The sequence below is a fragment of the Myxocyprinus asiaticus genome, chromosome 33 (assembly GCF_019703515.2).
Source record: "Myxocyprinus asiaticus isolate MX2 ecotype Aquarium Trade chromosome 33, UBuf_Myxa_2, whole genome shotgun sequence".
Classification (NCBI taxonomy): domain Eukaryota; kingdom Metazoa; phylum Chordata; class Actinopteri; order Cypriniformes; family Catostomidae; genus Myxocyprinus; species Myxocyprinus asiaticus.
The window spans coordinates 38,169,727-38,184,353 of NC_059376.1; the positions used below are offsets into that span (position 1 = coordinate 38,169,727).

Sequence of the window (14,627 nt, forward strand, 5' to 3'; positions counted from 1 at the left end):
TAACACCAAAAACTTGACTGTAAATTGTAGCAACATCTCCTTCTCAACCCTTCAGACAAGGCTCATGTTTATAACAATAACCTGGGGGAGTAGAATCATTTAAACTAATATATTAATCCAGTTTAAACCAAGTTTAAAGAGCGCATCCAAACTATGATTTGTAATGTAATTTACAATTGGTGTTTTGTTTGAAAGATATCTAATGTTTAGGAGCCTTACCTTTATATGATGTTTATCTTTTTATTATTATTATTTTCAAGTTTGACCTTAATAACATTTTTTCTGAATGATTTAGTGAAGGGTTTGTGTTTGGTAGTTCGGAGAACAGACACAGTCTCTTTATGATATCTAGGTGATACAGTCTCTATGTGTATTTTATTCAATAAATTATGTTGTACATAGGGCTGTTGATTTAACGTGTTAATTCAGTAAATTTTATTATATAAAAAATAATGCGTTAAAAAAAACATAAGTAATCATGTCCCCGGACCGTGATAAGGAATATTCCTTCCATCTGAGCAATTCAAGCTTGAAGTACCACCTGTTTTCTCCAGGGGGCAGTAAGCGAGACTTCAGCTGTTTGGGCAATGCAGTTATACAGAGAACAAACACTCACCAGACAGCAGACAAAACCAGATGAAAACAAATTCTTGCATTCAAACAGCTTGATGGAGCGCAAATATGAATGCAGGGATCTCAAGACGTGTTTTTCTAAGCTTCAAACTATGTTTAACTTGACACAGCGACCTAAAAACTTTATGACGCGACGCCTACGAGATACTCCAAAAGCGTCTGATGCAGGTGTGCATTGATGTGTCCTTAGAAAAGCCCTCATAATAAATATATCTCAGACTGATTGATGAATTCAGTTGCAAAATGGATTGTGTGAACTGTAGGTCAATGATAGGCAGATTACATAAATTCAGTAATATGGAAATAAACAAAATATTGCATACTAAAGCCACTTTTTGTGTTGCCTTTTTGGTAGCACTTTACAAGGTTCTATTCGTTAATATTAGTTAATGCATTAGGTATTATGAACAAACATTTAACAATATATTTGTTAATCTTTGTTTATATTAGTTAATTAAAATGCAATTGTTGATTTGTAAGTTCATGTTAGTTCATAATGCATTTACTAATGTTAACATTTTCTTAGTTGTTGGCAGATAGGATGTTCCAAGCTTCTTGGAGAATTCGCCACAGTTCTTCTCTCTATTTAGTCTCAATTGCTTCTGTCTCTTCATGTAATCTCAGACTGACTCGATGTTCAGTGGGGTGCTTTGTGGGGGCCATGACATCTGTTGCAGGGCTCCCTGTTCTTCTGTTCTAATTTGTTCTATTTGCAAAAGTAATGTTTGAGAGTCTAACATTTATATTTCCTATTGACACACTAAAGCTGAAGATATAAATAACCATCTTAAGACAAATGCTTTTGTGAAACATCTTATGTGCCTAAGAATTTTGCACAGTACTGTATATATGCGATCAATTGCGATTAATTCGATTAATTGATCAGCATACCACGTAATTAATTCGATACATTTTTTTAATTGATTGACAGCCCTAGTTGTACAACATATTTCACCTTTCGGCAATGAATGTATCATAGTCGTGATTTCTCACATTTTGGTATTGAGAATTGGTGGGTAAAATGTGCGGAACTGTCATGAATGTAATGTCACAGTTTGAAATGTTGTTCACATATCGCTTTTGGTGACTCAATTATGCGTTTCTCGTTAAAGCTGAAATGTGTCGTGTGCGTAACTAGCGTCAACAATCGGAATTGCGGAAATTAGACACTAATCAGATTTCCCAAACTCACTCTTTGGTTGGACAAACAGATAGTTCTGCCCCAAACTCACACCAATGGGTGGCCAATGTTGCTGAGTCGGGCTGGACAGGAAATTGCTTAAAGAAAGCAATGTTCTGATGGTGCCACAGAGACAATGTTTACACTTCACATCAACTTACATTACAAATGGCTTACTTACTGTTGTTTATTCATATTAATCTGGGATAGAATAAAGTACTTTAACATAGAACAAAATACACACTTCAACTTTGAATACACCCACCCATGAGATTCATCTTATATCAGATAAACCTTCATTCTGATGCCTGTGAAACTGATGCAAAGACACTGTTTGTTTACAGGCCTCCAGTTGTGTGGAGTTATTTATCATTACTAGTTCTCATTCTCCTCTTTTGCAGAACTAACGGTGATTCATCGTACTCATTTCGCAGTATGAAGGCATGCTATCCTTCCCCAACTGCTGCCACCACCTGTGCACCCCCTGTACCTCTACGGGGACTAAATCCTTCTTTTCAAGCACCCAATATGAAAATGAGATTTATCGTTGCACTTATACACAAACCTGCGCATATTGATGGAGGTCCGGGTTAAGAAGTTGCATCATTGTTAAACACACCGCTTTTTTGGCAAGGGCAGACAGTGAGCTAGGCAGCAGCCACGCCGGCTAACCGCCCTGATTTATGACTCCTCTGCCTGCAAATTGCTTTTACTGCCACCCTGATTCTTGTTCGGTGTTAAATAGATTACACATCATTCGGAATACGCTCTAATGCGCAGCTGGGGTGGAGCAGACAGGGACGTATTCAAACTCCTGCATTCTTGCCCCTGTTTTTGCAAGCTGTCTGATGCACACACTGTGCAAACGAAGTGTGTTCACTCTTCAATACGTGATAATTATCAGTCAATTGACCCTTCTCGAAGCCTCGCCCACCTTGGTTACTGTTGCTCACTCAAACAAGCTTTACAGAAGGTGAAGGTTTTCAATAAAATGTGCACAAAGTGGTCAAAATGAAATGCTGACACATAGTTTAATCCATAGTTTGGTCAGAAATTAACTTGTCTATTAAGGGGCAATATTTGCCCACTGGATTTGATTTTCAGGGGCATTTTATACCTATTATAAGGTATTTTTTTTGCCTCACTGGAACCCAGATTTTTGCTTTTTTAAAGAAAAGGAATGATGAGTCGAAATTAATTGTGTGATAATCAGTATTATGCAACAAATTCTGTTGATTGAGCTTAACTTGTATTAAACCCGGAATATTTCTTTAATGGATAAAAACACAATTGTTCTTAGTTCATTTTAGTTAATATTGCATTAATTAATGTTAACATTAAACATTTAAAAAATGTATTAGTAAATGTTGAAATGAACGTTTAACTAAGATTAACAAATGCTGTGAATGTGTTGTTCATTGTTATTCATTTTAACAAAAGTGGTTTATAAATGGAACCCTATTGTAAAGTGTTGTAATATCCAAATATTGCATATATACTTTCTGGGTACCTTGAGTCTCTATTATTACTCTGTTGGAAACAGAAATGGACAGAAATTATTGAAAAGATTATTCAAAAATATGTTAAACATTGTTTAAAACTATGCATACACACAGAACTTCCATAGATGTAAACCGGGGTCACACTGTATGATTTTGGGCACAGTTATGCTGTCTGAGATTCATTTCGGGGATTGTAAAAGATATATCATCATAGGGCAAAATTGTTAGTCTTTGATCGCTTAGTGCAACATGTTCACTGACCGCTGAGTAATTGCCTTTGTGAAGAATCTTAGCCTCCACCGAAGTTCTGGCAACATCAGAAATGTAGTGTTGCAATCTTCTCCTGCGAAGGCCAGATTACATTACACCCAGTGAACACTGTCAAATGGTGCGATTGGGATGCTTATTGTAAAGTATGACTTTATGACAAGCATCAATCATAAAGGATAATAAAAATTGTGCAGTGTGCAAACGGCTGTACATTAGAAGAGTACGAGAGTACGATTGGTCAGTAACGTTTTAAGGCAAGGGTTCGTGAAAGGTCAATAAATATGCTTTGCATATGAAGGAACCTTGTATACCTGTTTCTCCAGATTAATTGTTATGCATTAAATGTGTTGTTGTTTTTACTTACCTTCTAATTTATCCCAGGATATGATGAGAATTTTCCATCATTGTAGCTGTGCTCCATGTTTTATCAGAAGTCACGTCACTGTGTATCGTTGATAAATGTCGCAATCGCTTACGGACAGAGTAGACCGTAATGACTGTTGTAGTGCGGGATGACACGCAGGAATAAGAATATTCATTTACCGCTTCATCAGTGTGATCTGCAGAGAGAACCCGTGGTTTGTAAAACTGGAGATGGACGCAACTGCTGTGTAATAAGGTTTTTAACCAAAGATTGCTGGATTTTAAAGTTATTCCTCCCCTAATGGCCTCTATTTCCTTTTCCTACCCTTTTCTGGCTTGTGTGTGTGAGAGTGAGCGCTATAGTACATGTGTAGGCAAAATATCAGTCGAATACATTTTATTTGTTCTTTGCTCAAAAAACTGGAATCAGTGTCATCTTGGAGTGAAAGTGGAATTAGTTACAATTCTGTAAATATGAGTCAGGTTTCAGTGTGCTTGTCCGTTTTTCCTGCACCACTGTTAAGCGGCAACATCTACAGGTTCACAACAAAATATATTTTATTCAACTGAAGTTGTGAGTTTGCCATTTAAGTTGGACACGATGAGATAAAAAGTCATGGGAGTACATTTGGATACGTGTTCCCCATAATTTTCAAATGAAGCCTACACCACTGATTCAAAGACAATAAATGGACAAAGTATCTTTCTATTGCATCATCATTGCTGGTTGCACACAGAAAAAAGTACACAATGTGATACGAGTGGTCTGATTCACGACTGAATATGGAATATTATGAACCAGACTTAAAAGTTACTGGTTAAAAGAAAAGACTTAAAAGTTACTGGTTTGAACCAGTATAACCAATTACTCACTACTTGCTTACTGGCTGAATGTTTATATGACAATGTTTAAAAGGATGTATACTTACTAAAGAGTTCTGTTGTAATAAATGGTGTTTTAATTAAAAAAATATTATATATGTATGTATGTATGTGTATATATATATATATATATATATATGTATGTATGTATGTATGTATAATATATATATATACATACATATATATGTATGTGTGTGTATATACATATATATGTATGTGTGTGTGTGTGTGTGTGTGTGTATATATATATGTTACAAAATAAAGTAATATTTTAGTACTGTGTGTCATTGAGACCAACCACAAAATTCTGTTGGTAATACTAAATTGATGAATTAAATAACATTGACTTTTATTTTGTCAATTTCAGGGCTGCCCACAAATTCTACCCACCACAGACATCCTGGTACCGGCGGGGATTGTTCGACCAATCACATTGCGAGCTCGCAACTTGCCCCAACCTCAGTCGGGTCAAAAGAACTATGAGTGCGTGTTCAACATCCAGGGCAAAATCCAGCGCATTCCTGCCGTCCGATTTAACAGCTCCTGTATCCAGTGCCAGAACACTTCGGTAAGACAGCAACTCTCTGGCCCTCCACATACAGAATGCACTGCATGGACGTCAGTTCAGGAACACACGATAAATAGTGGTTGAAAATGTTTCTGCTTAGATTTTCTTTTTGGGGCGGGGGGTTTCTTTGTAGCAATGGCTGATGCTTCAGGTTGCAGGTTTTCTTGTCGCTGTAGGACTTCTTAAAGGTGAAGGATATAATTAAAAAATTCAATGTTAAAATAATTTCTCCTCTTCCAGCTTAATACGCAGAGTCAACTTTAAGCCATTAGTAGGTTGATTAATAGGTTCATAGGTCAAAATATTGCTCTGTTTGTCTGAGAATCCTTACTAGCCTGACACAGCAACATTGGTTCAACCAGTGGCGTGAGTGAGTGAATTCGGGGCAGGACTATCTTTTTATCCAAGTGTAGTCTTCAAAAAAGCAGTTTGTATACAGTCATTATTTTTGCTATTTAATAAGATGACGCTAGTCGTGCAGAAATTACACTCTTCACCTTTAAAATATTTCCTTAACAATGTCCTTTATTAATGACCATATTTTTCAAGCATAGCCTAACCCCATATGGCATTTGAATAAGTGTCAAAAAAACAAATGCCTTGCATTTTAAAAAATTAGCATGAGCTGCAAATCATTGCTTGTAGGGCAAAGAGGTACTATGAATCTGTCTGAAGTGTGCTGAGAAAGCCAAGGTGACTTTTTACTGAATCACTGATCATATAAAAAATAAGAATCTTTATCTGGGAAATCAGCAAAGACATCAATTTATAACATTGAAAAGTGTTGTTTTCTCAATCCCGGTGAAAAATGGAGCATGTCAAGATGCTGACATTGAGAATGTCTCTCTCGCGCTCCTCCCTTTCTCTTTCATATGCAAGTGGTACATACACTCGCCGTCTGTGACCCATCTGGTTGTTACGGTAACCTCAGGGAATCTTGTAACATAATTAGCTAGGCGCTGGACGTGCCTCGTAATTTGGCACGACAGTGTGACCTGGTGAAAAGGAATGTGCTGAACCCGATTTGCCACGGTGGATGTGGAGTGTGTGCCCTTTGACCCATATACCCTGACGGGGTCAGAGGTCAATCCACTCTCCTGAACCCTGCGACAAGACAATTGATGTCCCTTTGCAATTTATTAATGAGGATCACGTTCGTAGCCAACACCCTAGACACAATTGATCCTCGTCCTTTCCAAAAATGACACGTGCTGCCTTCCTCGCACGTGGTTTGACTACCCCCCTCGCTGGACCCCGGTGCGGAGAGCAACTGTTGTCCTTCCATCTGTTTTGACTCATCTCCTCCTGTTCATCACTTTCACTGTCTGTGACCCACGCCTCGCTCTCCGACGGTGCTATGCATTTAAATTGGAATTGAAATGTGGACTCAACGCAGCCGCGGTCCTGAAGGCATTTAGATGCAAAGTGAATTTGCCAACTGCCTTTCACCGATGGTGCCAGTGCATATTGACTATATTGAGGCCAACAGGTATTTTATTTGCTTACAGCTGATGAATATTGACATAGGGATTTCTGTGCGTGCATTTTATTTATAAAATCTTGGGAAAGTGACAAATTCCGAGTTTCAAGGCACCTAAGAATCCGGTATATCACCAGGTTGCTATACATTAATGGGGAACGTTGCTTTTTAAACTGACCCATATTATATTAAATCACATTATTGCAGTACTAATTAATAATTTTTTTTAATTAATTGTATTTATTTATCACACATTATACCTATGCACATATACAGTGAAACTCTTTTTTTTTTTTTCACATATCCCAGCTAAGCTGGGGTCAGAGTGCAGGGTCAGCCATGATACGGCACCCCTGGAGCAGATAGGGTCAAGGGCCCAACAGTGGCATCTTGGCAGTGCTGGGGCTTGAACCCCCAACCTTCTGATCAGTAACCCAAAGCCTTAACCGCTGAGCCACCACTGCCCCCAAACCTTAACTAAAAAGGTTTTCATTTTTTTGCATCATATTCTTACTGGAAAATAACATATGAAAGTTACTTTCGTGTTCTTTTTTCTTACCAACAGATAGCAGTGGCAATCTGTTTTGTTGTACAGTCTGTATTAAATAAGCCTGCCCCTAAATGACACAGAAAAACAAAGCAAAATATGGTTGGTCACTTTACATGTCAGTCAGAAAGTCTCTTCCTTTCTAAAGCCTTTTTATACAATGGAAGAAACCAATTTTTTTTTCTCCTGAACTAAGAGTCGTAGCCAAACGAAGCCAGTGTTTATACAACGTGCAACACTGTTTTAAAATTAGTTCATTGAGGAAAAGAGAGAAAGAACATCACATCCAATCCACACCCACTGTTAACTATAACTAACCATCAACACTCTTCAACTAGCCTAATTCTAATGAATGGATGTGAAGAGGAGAAATATCACCAAAAAAAAAAAAAACACCTCAGCAGAACAAAAATGTCAATGCATTTTGTCATAATTTTACTTATGCATAATAAAGGAAGCCTGTTCACCCAGTAAGAATAAGTTAGGCTTACGTGTGCAGTTCTTGGCCAGAAGTGTGCTTAGATTGTGCTTTTTGTAGATTTTGCACTTTCTTTTTCCATATACTTTTTTTGTGCTTAATTGTCATGCTGTAACACACAATGTAGTGATTGTATGTCGTAATTAAGTCAGAGAGACTCCCCTCGGAACCAGAGCACTATGGAAGTGTTTTAATGACAAATGTCTTTGGGGGAAAAAAGCACACTAAATTGCACTAATTGAAAAATAAATGCATTGCATTAACAGTGTTTGTATTTGATTGGCAATGCAATTTCATATGGTTGGATATTTAAACTGTGAATATTTCAATTGAAAACACTTTGCAAACGTTTTGCTAGTGGTGAAGCAGAGTAGCTGCGGATAAAGATTGTGCATTGGCACTCTACTGCTTTTCCTGCAATGCCAGGATGTACAAAGTTGAATTTCCAACCTTTTTTTGTTTCAGACATACTTGTCATTAAAATACTTCCATAGAACACAAGTGGTAAAAAGAGACACATTTTAGGACCAGGTGAAAATGGCAGTGTGTCTCACTAGTCCACTTGTGATCGAATCACTCAAAATGCATCTTAATACCAGGTGTAAACAGGGCCATTGTGTGGAATCTTAAATATTTCTTAAATTATTTTATTTATATGAAGTTTTTCGCACCTGCATTCCAAGCTACATCTTGATATAATCCTTCCTCATGATCACACAGTGTGTTTTTATCAGCTGAATGATGATACTGCCTTTTGTCCGTACCTCACAGTGGAGGGGAAAAAAACCCATGTTGTCACTCTTTCTTGCTATCTACTCCCATCCCCCTCTCTCTTGTGTGTCTTATCTCTTCAATCTCTGTCTCTCACCTTAATGCTCGCTCTCTGTTGGTCTGTGGACCCACAGATTAATTGATAGTCTGATTACCAGTGAGACAGCAGAGAAAAAGCACACCGTCTCTCTTGCATGACGTGCATCTTTCCCGAATAACAATCAAACATTAGTGAAGACCTGCTACAGATTACACTCTCTCCCTGGAGAGTGTCATCAGCCGCCACTCCCTCCCTCCGCACACGCTCTCTCGTGCACATATTCTCATGCAAGGCAACAACTATCAATCAATATGGCCGTCAAGGCGAATGGCCCCATACCATCTTCTGGGAGCCACCGCCAGGTGACTTTGAGGTGATGGGGTCCATGCTAATGAAATTGTGATTGGCCGAAGATGGGCGACGACAAATCAATCAATTCCGTTTGCACGTTGTTTGAGAACGTGGATGAAACCATCAGCTATTTTTTATTTATTTATTTATTTATTTTAAGTGTTATAGGGTAGCTAACGTCCATTTATGACTGTACAAGGTCTTACAGGCTTTCTTGTTAACTTCAACCTCTTGTCAACTTCAGTTCAACTTTGGCGCACAATTACATCAAAAACAGCTGCAGTGGCATTTTCTTGAGCGTATCAAGTCATTTCTTTTGTCGGAAATATGATCTGTTGCTGACATTAATGTTCATATTTGTGCAAATCTTAAATCTTTTGATTTTTATTTATGCATTAAAGGGATAGTTCACCCAAAAATAAAAATTGTCGTCATTTACTCACTCATGTTATTCCAAACCAATATGGATAAATGTTCATTAAAATGCTATTTTATTAGGCAAATTCATTAAGTATAATATTTATACTAATACTAATAAGACAATAAATGACAATAAAATAATAATAATAATAATAATAATTTTTTAGAGCAAATGGTTTGACTTGATTTGACTTTTCTGTTACAATGTTTGTTTGTTTTTTTTTTTGTTTTTTTCCCTACTTTGGCAACAAAATCTCAATGTTCTCTCTTTGCACTGTCAAATAAACATATTTGTTTGCTTGAAGCATTTTACCAAACATAAATTAGCATACAAGTAATGGCCAGCATCATCCAATCACTGCCAACCATGTAAAAAAAAAAAAAATGTAGCATTATAAATTCTGAATCTATGTACTGATTATCATTGTCCCGTGTCTGCCAAACATGTTGAGTGGTGCAAACATCATCTGCAGCCTGAAACTTCGGATGTTAGGAGTAAATGCACTTGGATTCCAAGGAAAGATATAGATGCTCCCTTGCTCCCTATTTAGTGAATGACTTAACCTCCATTGTGCTGTCTGTCTGCACTGGTCTCAGAACAGTTTGAAATGCACCTTATTTTCATCCTAACACTGTGTCCTAACCAGATGCGACGCAATGCCGTGATGTGATAAAAGGTATCTTTTAAATGTTAATCAAAGATTTTTGTCCTAACCAGCCACGACACACGACGAGCAACATTGACAGTAGTGATGGGAAGATCGGATCATTTTACTGACTTGGATCTTTGAGTCTCGTTCAGCAAAATAAATGAATCTTTATTTAAGTCATTGCATTCATTTGAGCAGAATTACATTAAAATGTTAAATTTTCAATAGCCAAATCCCCCCCAACACGTCTACTTACACAAACTTTGATTATAGTCCCAATAAGGAAAAAATTATAATGCAGCCAAGGACAAATGAGATTAGTTCACCTCCTGAGTCATCTGGTCTGAGTCATTCCAAAGAGTTGAATGGTGAACTAATCATTTCTGTTTCCTGTACAGCGCCTATGCGGTTTTCACATAACAAACGAACGGAGGTTGCGCAATGCGCATGCGCAGCCAACACAGAATGAACGAATCACTCTGAGACTACTTGTTCTTCTGAGTCACATAAAAGATTCATTCAAAAATATAGCTGCGAGCAGCACTTAATGGGTTCAAGCAGTTTAAGGCCTTTAAGCACATGCGTAAAAAGGTATTATGTTTTATTTATCAAGCATGTAACCACCTAGATCATAGATGGAATAGACCATTTACAGTCAATACAGGCAATTTACTAAGGAAATACGTGGTTTTTAAAGCTTTTTAAAGCTCATAGCACCACCTATGGTCCGATCTCCATAAAATAATTTCAGAGTTTTTGTTTAGGAATTATGGCCTTATTTGTACACTTGACCACGCCCATTTTCTAAATGACACTGTTATAGCTACCCAAAGGGTAAAGTTGAAAAAAAAATTTTTTTTGATAATTATTGACCTAGAGAGTCCAGAGAATTGTACTGCATTGGTTTTATTGAGGTTGAGCGAAAAACCTAGGACTAGTTCACAAAAGTAGGTTTTTTTTGTTTGATTGACAGCAGTGGTTATTGAGGCAAAGTTGTTCAGTATGAGGAGATCTAATAAATGATATGAATTATAGCTGTGTCCCAATTCAGAGGCTGCATCCTTCAAAGGTCGCACTCGAAGGCCGATTGCATCATTGCTGCGCAACAAAGGCTGTCCCAATTCGAAGGCTTCTTCAAATGCGGCCTCCAAATGCATCCTTCGTTTCCCGTGAAATAAGGATACAGCAGATGGATCCTTCGCGGCCAGAATTCAATACCCCAGAATTCATTGCACGCCAGTGACGACAGGATTTTTTTTTTTGAGAGAAATTGCCGAATTACACTTTTAAATGTAAGTATTGGGTTTCAACTTACTCAAATATGTAATGATACAAATGTAAAAAAAAACAAAAAAAACAACTTTAAAGTGGTTTATATGTTGACTTGTATCTTACTAAGATGCGATTATATATAGTTTATACTCTTTATTATATACAGAAATGGACCATGGTGAAAATATTTAGACAGTTTGTGAACCCTGTTTTGTTTTCAGACAGTTTAATATAACTTTCAAAAAGTCCAGTACAAATGTTAGTCACTCGGCAGCTGTCACAGTTGTTAGATGACAAGAATAGTCCTCCATAGGCTAGACTGTCCCAGTTAACAATGCTCAGTCCGACCTTCGTGGCCTTCGAAGGATGCAGCCTTTGAATTGGGACACAGCCATTGTGTGTATGTGTGAAACACCATGTAATTACAGAGGCGTAAAACTCGTTAGCACCATCCATTGGCCGATTTCTTTCAAATTTCTCACAGAACTCTAGGGCCAGGAGTCGACCACTGAGTTTTGTGCCGATCGGCCTCCGTTAACCTTGTCTAATAGGTGCTCAAACTTCATTGGCCGATGGCGGCCATGATTTTTGAGATACGCCAATGTCCTTATAGACAGTCACCTTGGACAAAGACACTGCATGCCGATTTTCAACTCAATCAGAATAACGGTTGCATAGTTAGAGCTGTTTTCATGTTTTTTTCCTGTTATAGCGCCACAAAATTGGCCAAACTCCACGGATTTTTTTATTGTGACCTCAGATTGAGCTCATACATGTGTGTCCCGAGTTTGGTGAAACTATCTCATTTCATTCGGGTGTCATAGCCATTTTAGTAAAAATGGCTTGCCCTTTTCGAACGTTTTGGCACCCCTTAGCGACCGTGAGTCGAAATGTCAACTTTTTTGATAATTATTGATAATCAGACTCCAGAGTATATTTCTGCACTGGTTTGGTTCCGATCAGGCAAAAAACCTAGGACTAGTTCGCAAAAGTAGGTTTTTAACATTATCTGAAATATTTACCGAAAGGTTTGACAGACACCAATACTTCTTGAGGCAAAGTTGTTTAGAATGAGAAGAGCTATCAGGTGATATGTATTACTTTTGTTTTTTCACAACACTGCATTATATACAACCATAAACACTTACAAAAATCGTGATAGCACCACCTAGTGGCCGATTTTTTTTTTTTTTTTTAACTTTGCACAACCCTCTCATACTAAGAGTCAAATAGGTCCACCAAGTTTCGTTCCGATTGTTCATTGTTAACCTTGTGTAACAGCTGCTGAAATTTGATTGGCCGATGGCGGCCATGTTTTTCAACATACGTGAATGTCCATATAGACAATGATGGCAGTTGAGACAAAGACAACGTATGCAAATTTTGAAGTCAATAGAATTAACAGTTTCACAGTTACAGCCAATTTCATGTTTTTTGTGTTTTTTTTTTATTATAGCGCCACCATGTGGCAAAACCATGCCAAATTTTCTGAGCGACCAAAGATTGACCTCTTACATAAGCATGCCAAGTTTGTTGAAGATATCTCATTTCCTTCGAGTTATAGCCATTTACGTAAAATTGGCCACTCCTACTTCCAATGTTTTCACATACCGTAGCTAGCTCGAGTCGAAAGTTCAAACAATTTTTTATCACTTTTGATATTGAGACTCCATAGAATCGTTTGGCACTGGTTTGGTCCCCATCAGACGAAAAACCTAGGACTTCGCATTTTTGATCACTGTAGTGCCCCCTATTGACCGATTTCACAGAGTCCATGTTTCTGAGCAGCGAGCAATACTACTACCATCTGACCAAGTTTCAAGTCTCTAGGCCTTACAGTTTGCTCTGCCCGATCAGTTTTATGGCTGAATAATAATAATAATAATACAAATATTACAATAGGGTTTCAGCACTAAGCGCTTGAACCCATAAAAATCTTAACAATTACAATAAGATTTCAGCGCTAAGCGCTTGAAACGCTAATGAACGAATCATTCATGAACGACCGATCACTAAGCGACAGGGCTTTCTATTTTTTGAATGCTTTCTATTTCTGCGACATCGCGCCAGGCAGCGCAGTCAACAAATAGGTCTAAAATTATTCTTATTGCAGTATATTAAAGTCAGCATCTCATTAGCGGGTTCAGAACAACTTACATTTTGGCCGAATTATGTGCTTGAGGTCTCGTTCTCTTTAGCCAGAGCTCTGTCTCTCTCTCTCTCTCTCACACACACACACACACACACACACACACACACACACACACACACACACACACACACACACACACACACACACACACACACACACACACACACACACACACACCCCACCCCCACCCATACCCCAGTTCAGAATGGTAGTGGGGAGACATCCTGGCTCATTCCAACTTTCTCTCTGCTTGCCTGTTACGTGGAGATCGGCGAAATAACAACAGAAGTAACGCATGAACATAAACAATTGTAACAAACTGAAGAAGGATGCGATTCATAAAGTAACTTTATCCTGTGTATGTGTGTGTTTGTGGATTAATTCCCTCGGGGCTTGCCATGGAAAGTGTTATGGAGCTTGAGTTGCGTTCAATAAACACACTATTCCGTCTGTGATTGCTCTGATTTCTACATTTTATTGTCGGTAATCTTCATTTTAGCTCAGGGGTCGGTAACCTTTTTGACATGGAGTGCTATTTTTTATTTTCCTGGTTAATGGCTGTGCCAACGTCTCCCCAACCATCCACATTTTTCTAATTTAATAATTTATTTTTCATTACAAATGAAATTATCAGCATTGTAGTTTGAGTGAAAAAATTGTGCAAAACCCGATGATTATGATCCTGCATGTGAATTTTCACAGAGCAAGAAAACATGTCCTTTTGTATAAAATGAGTTAACACAGTTAATGTCACAGATTTGCTTGTTTGATTACTGATCATGAAATTGTGTGGAAACTTAAATATTTCTTAAATTGTCATACATTTTTTCAAAATCACACAGAAGGGTTGTAACTAGTACGCAACCAATAGCGAGAGAGTAGCAGGCTATTTTATTTTGTCGCACCTGCATTCCAATCTACATCTTGATGTAATCCTTCCTCATGATCACGCAGTGTTTTCATCAGCTGAATGGGAGGTTAAACATTAGTAAAGTGTGACTAGACTCACGCTGCGCATGCAAGCCGCATCACAAGCCTATAAACTTTTTAGCCCTTTTCGGTTAATCG

At 37.8% G+C, this 14,627-nt stretch overlaps 1 protein-coding gene across 1 annotated transcript in view; it reads left to right on the forward strand.

Moving 5' to 3' along the window:
- Positions 1-14,627, forward strand: part of LOC127423915 (plexin A3-like) — a 228,008-nt gene that overhangs the window by 160,579 nt on the left and 52,802 nt on the right. The window contains exon 10 of the mRNA XM_051668599.1: positions 5,198-5,398. Coding sequence (XP_051524559.1) covers positions 5,198-5,398 — 201 coding nt within the window. The remainder of the gene's footprint in view (positions 1-5,197; positions 5,399-14,627) is intronic.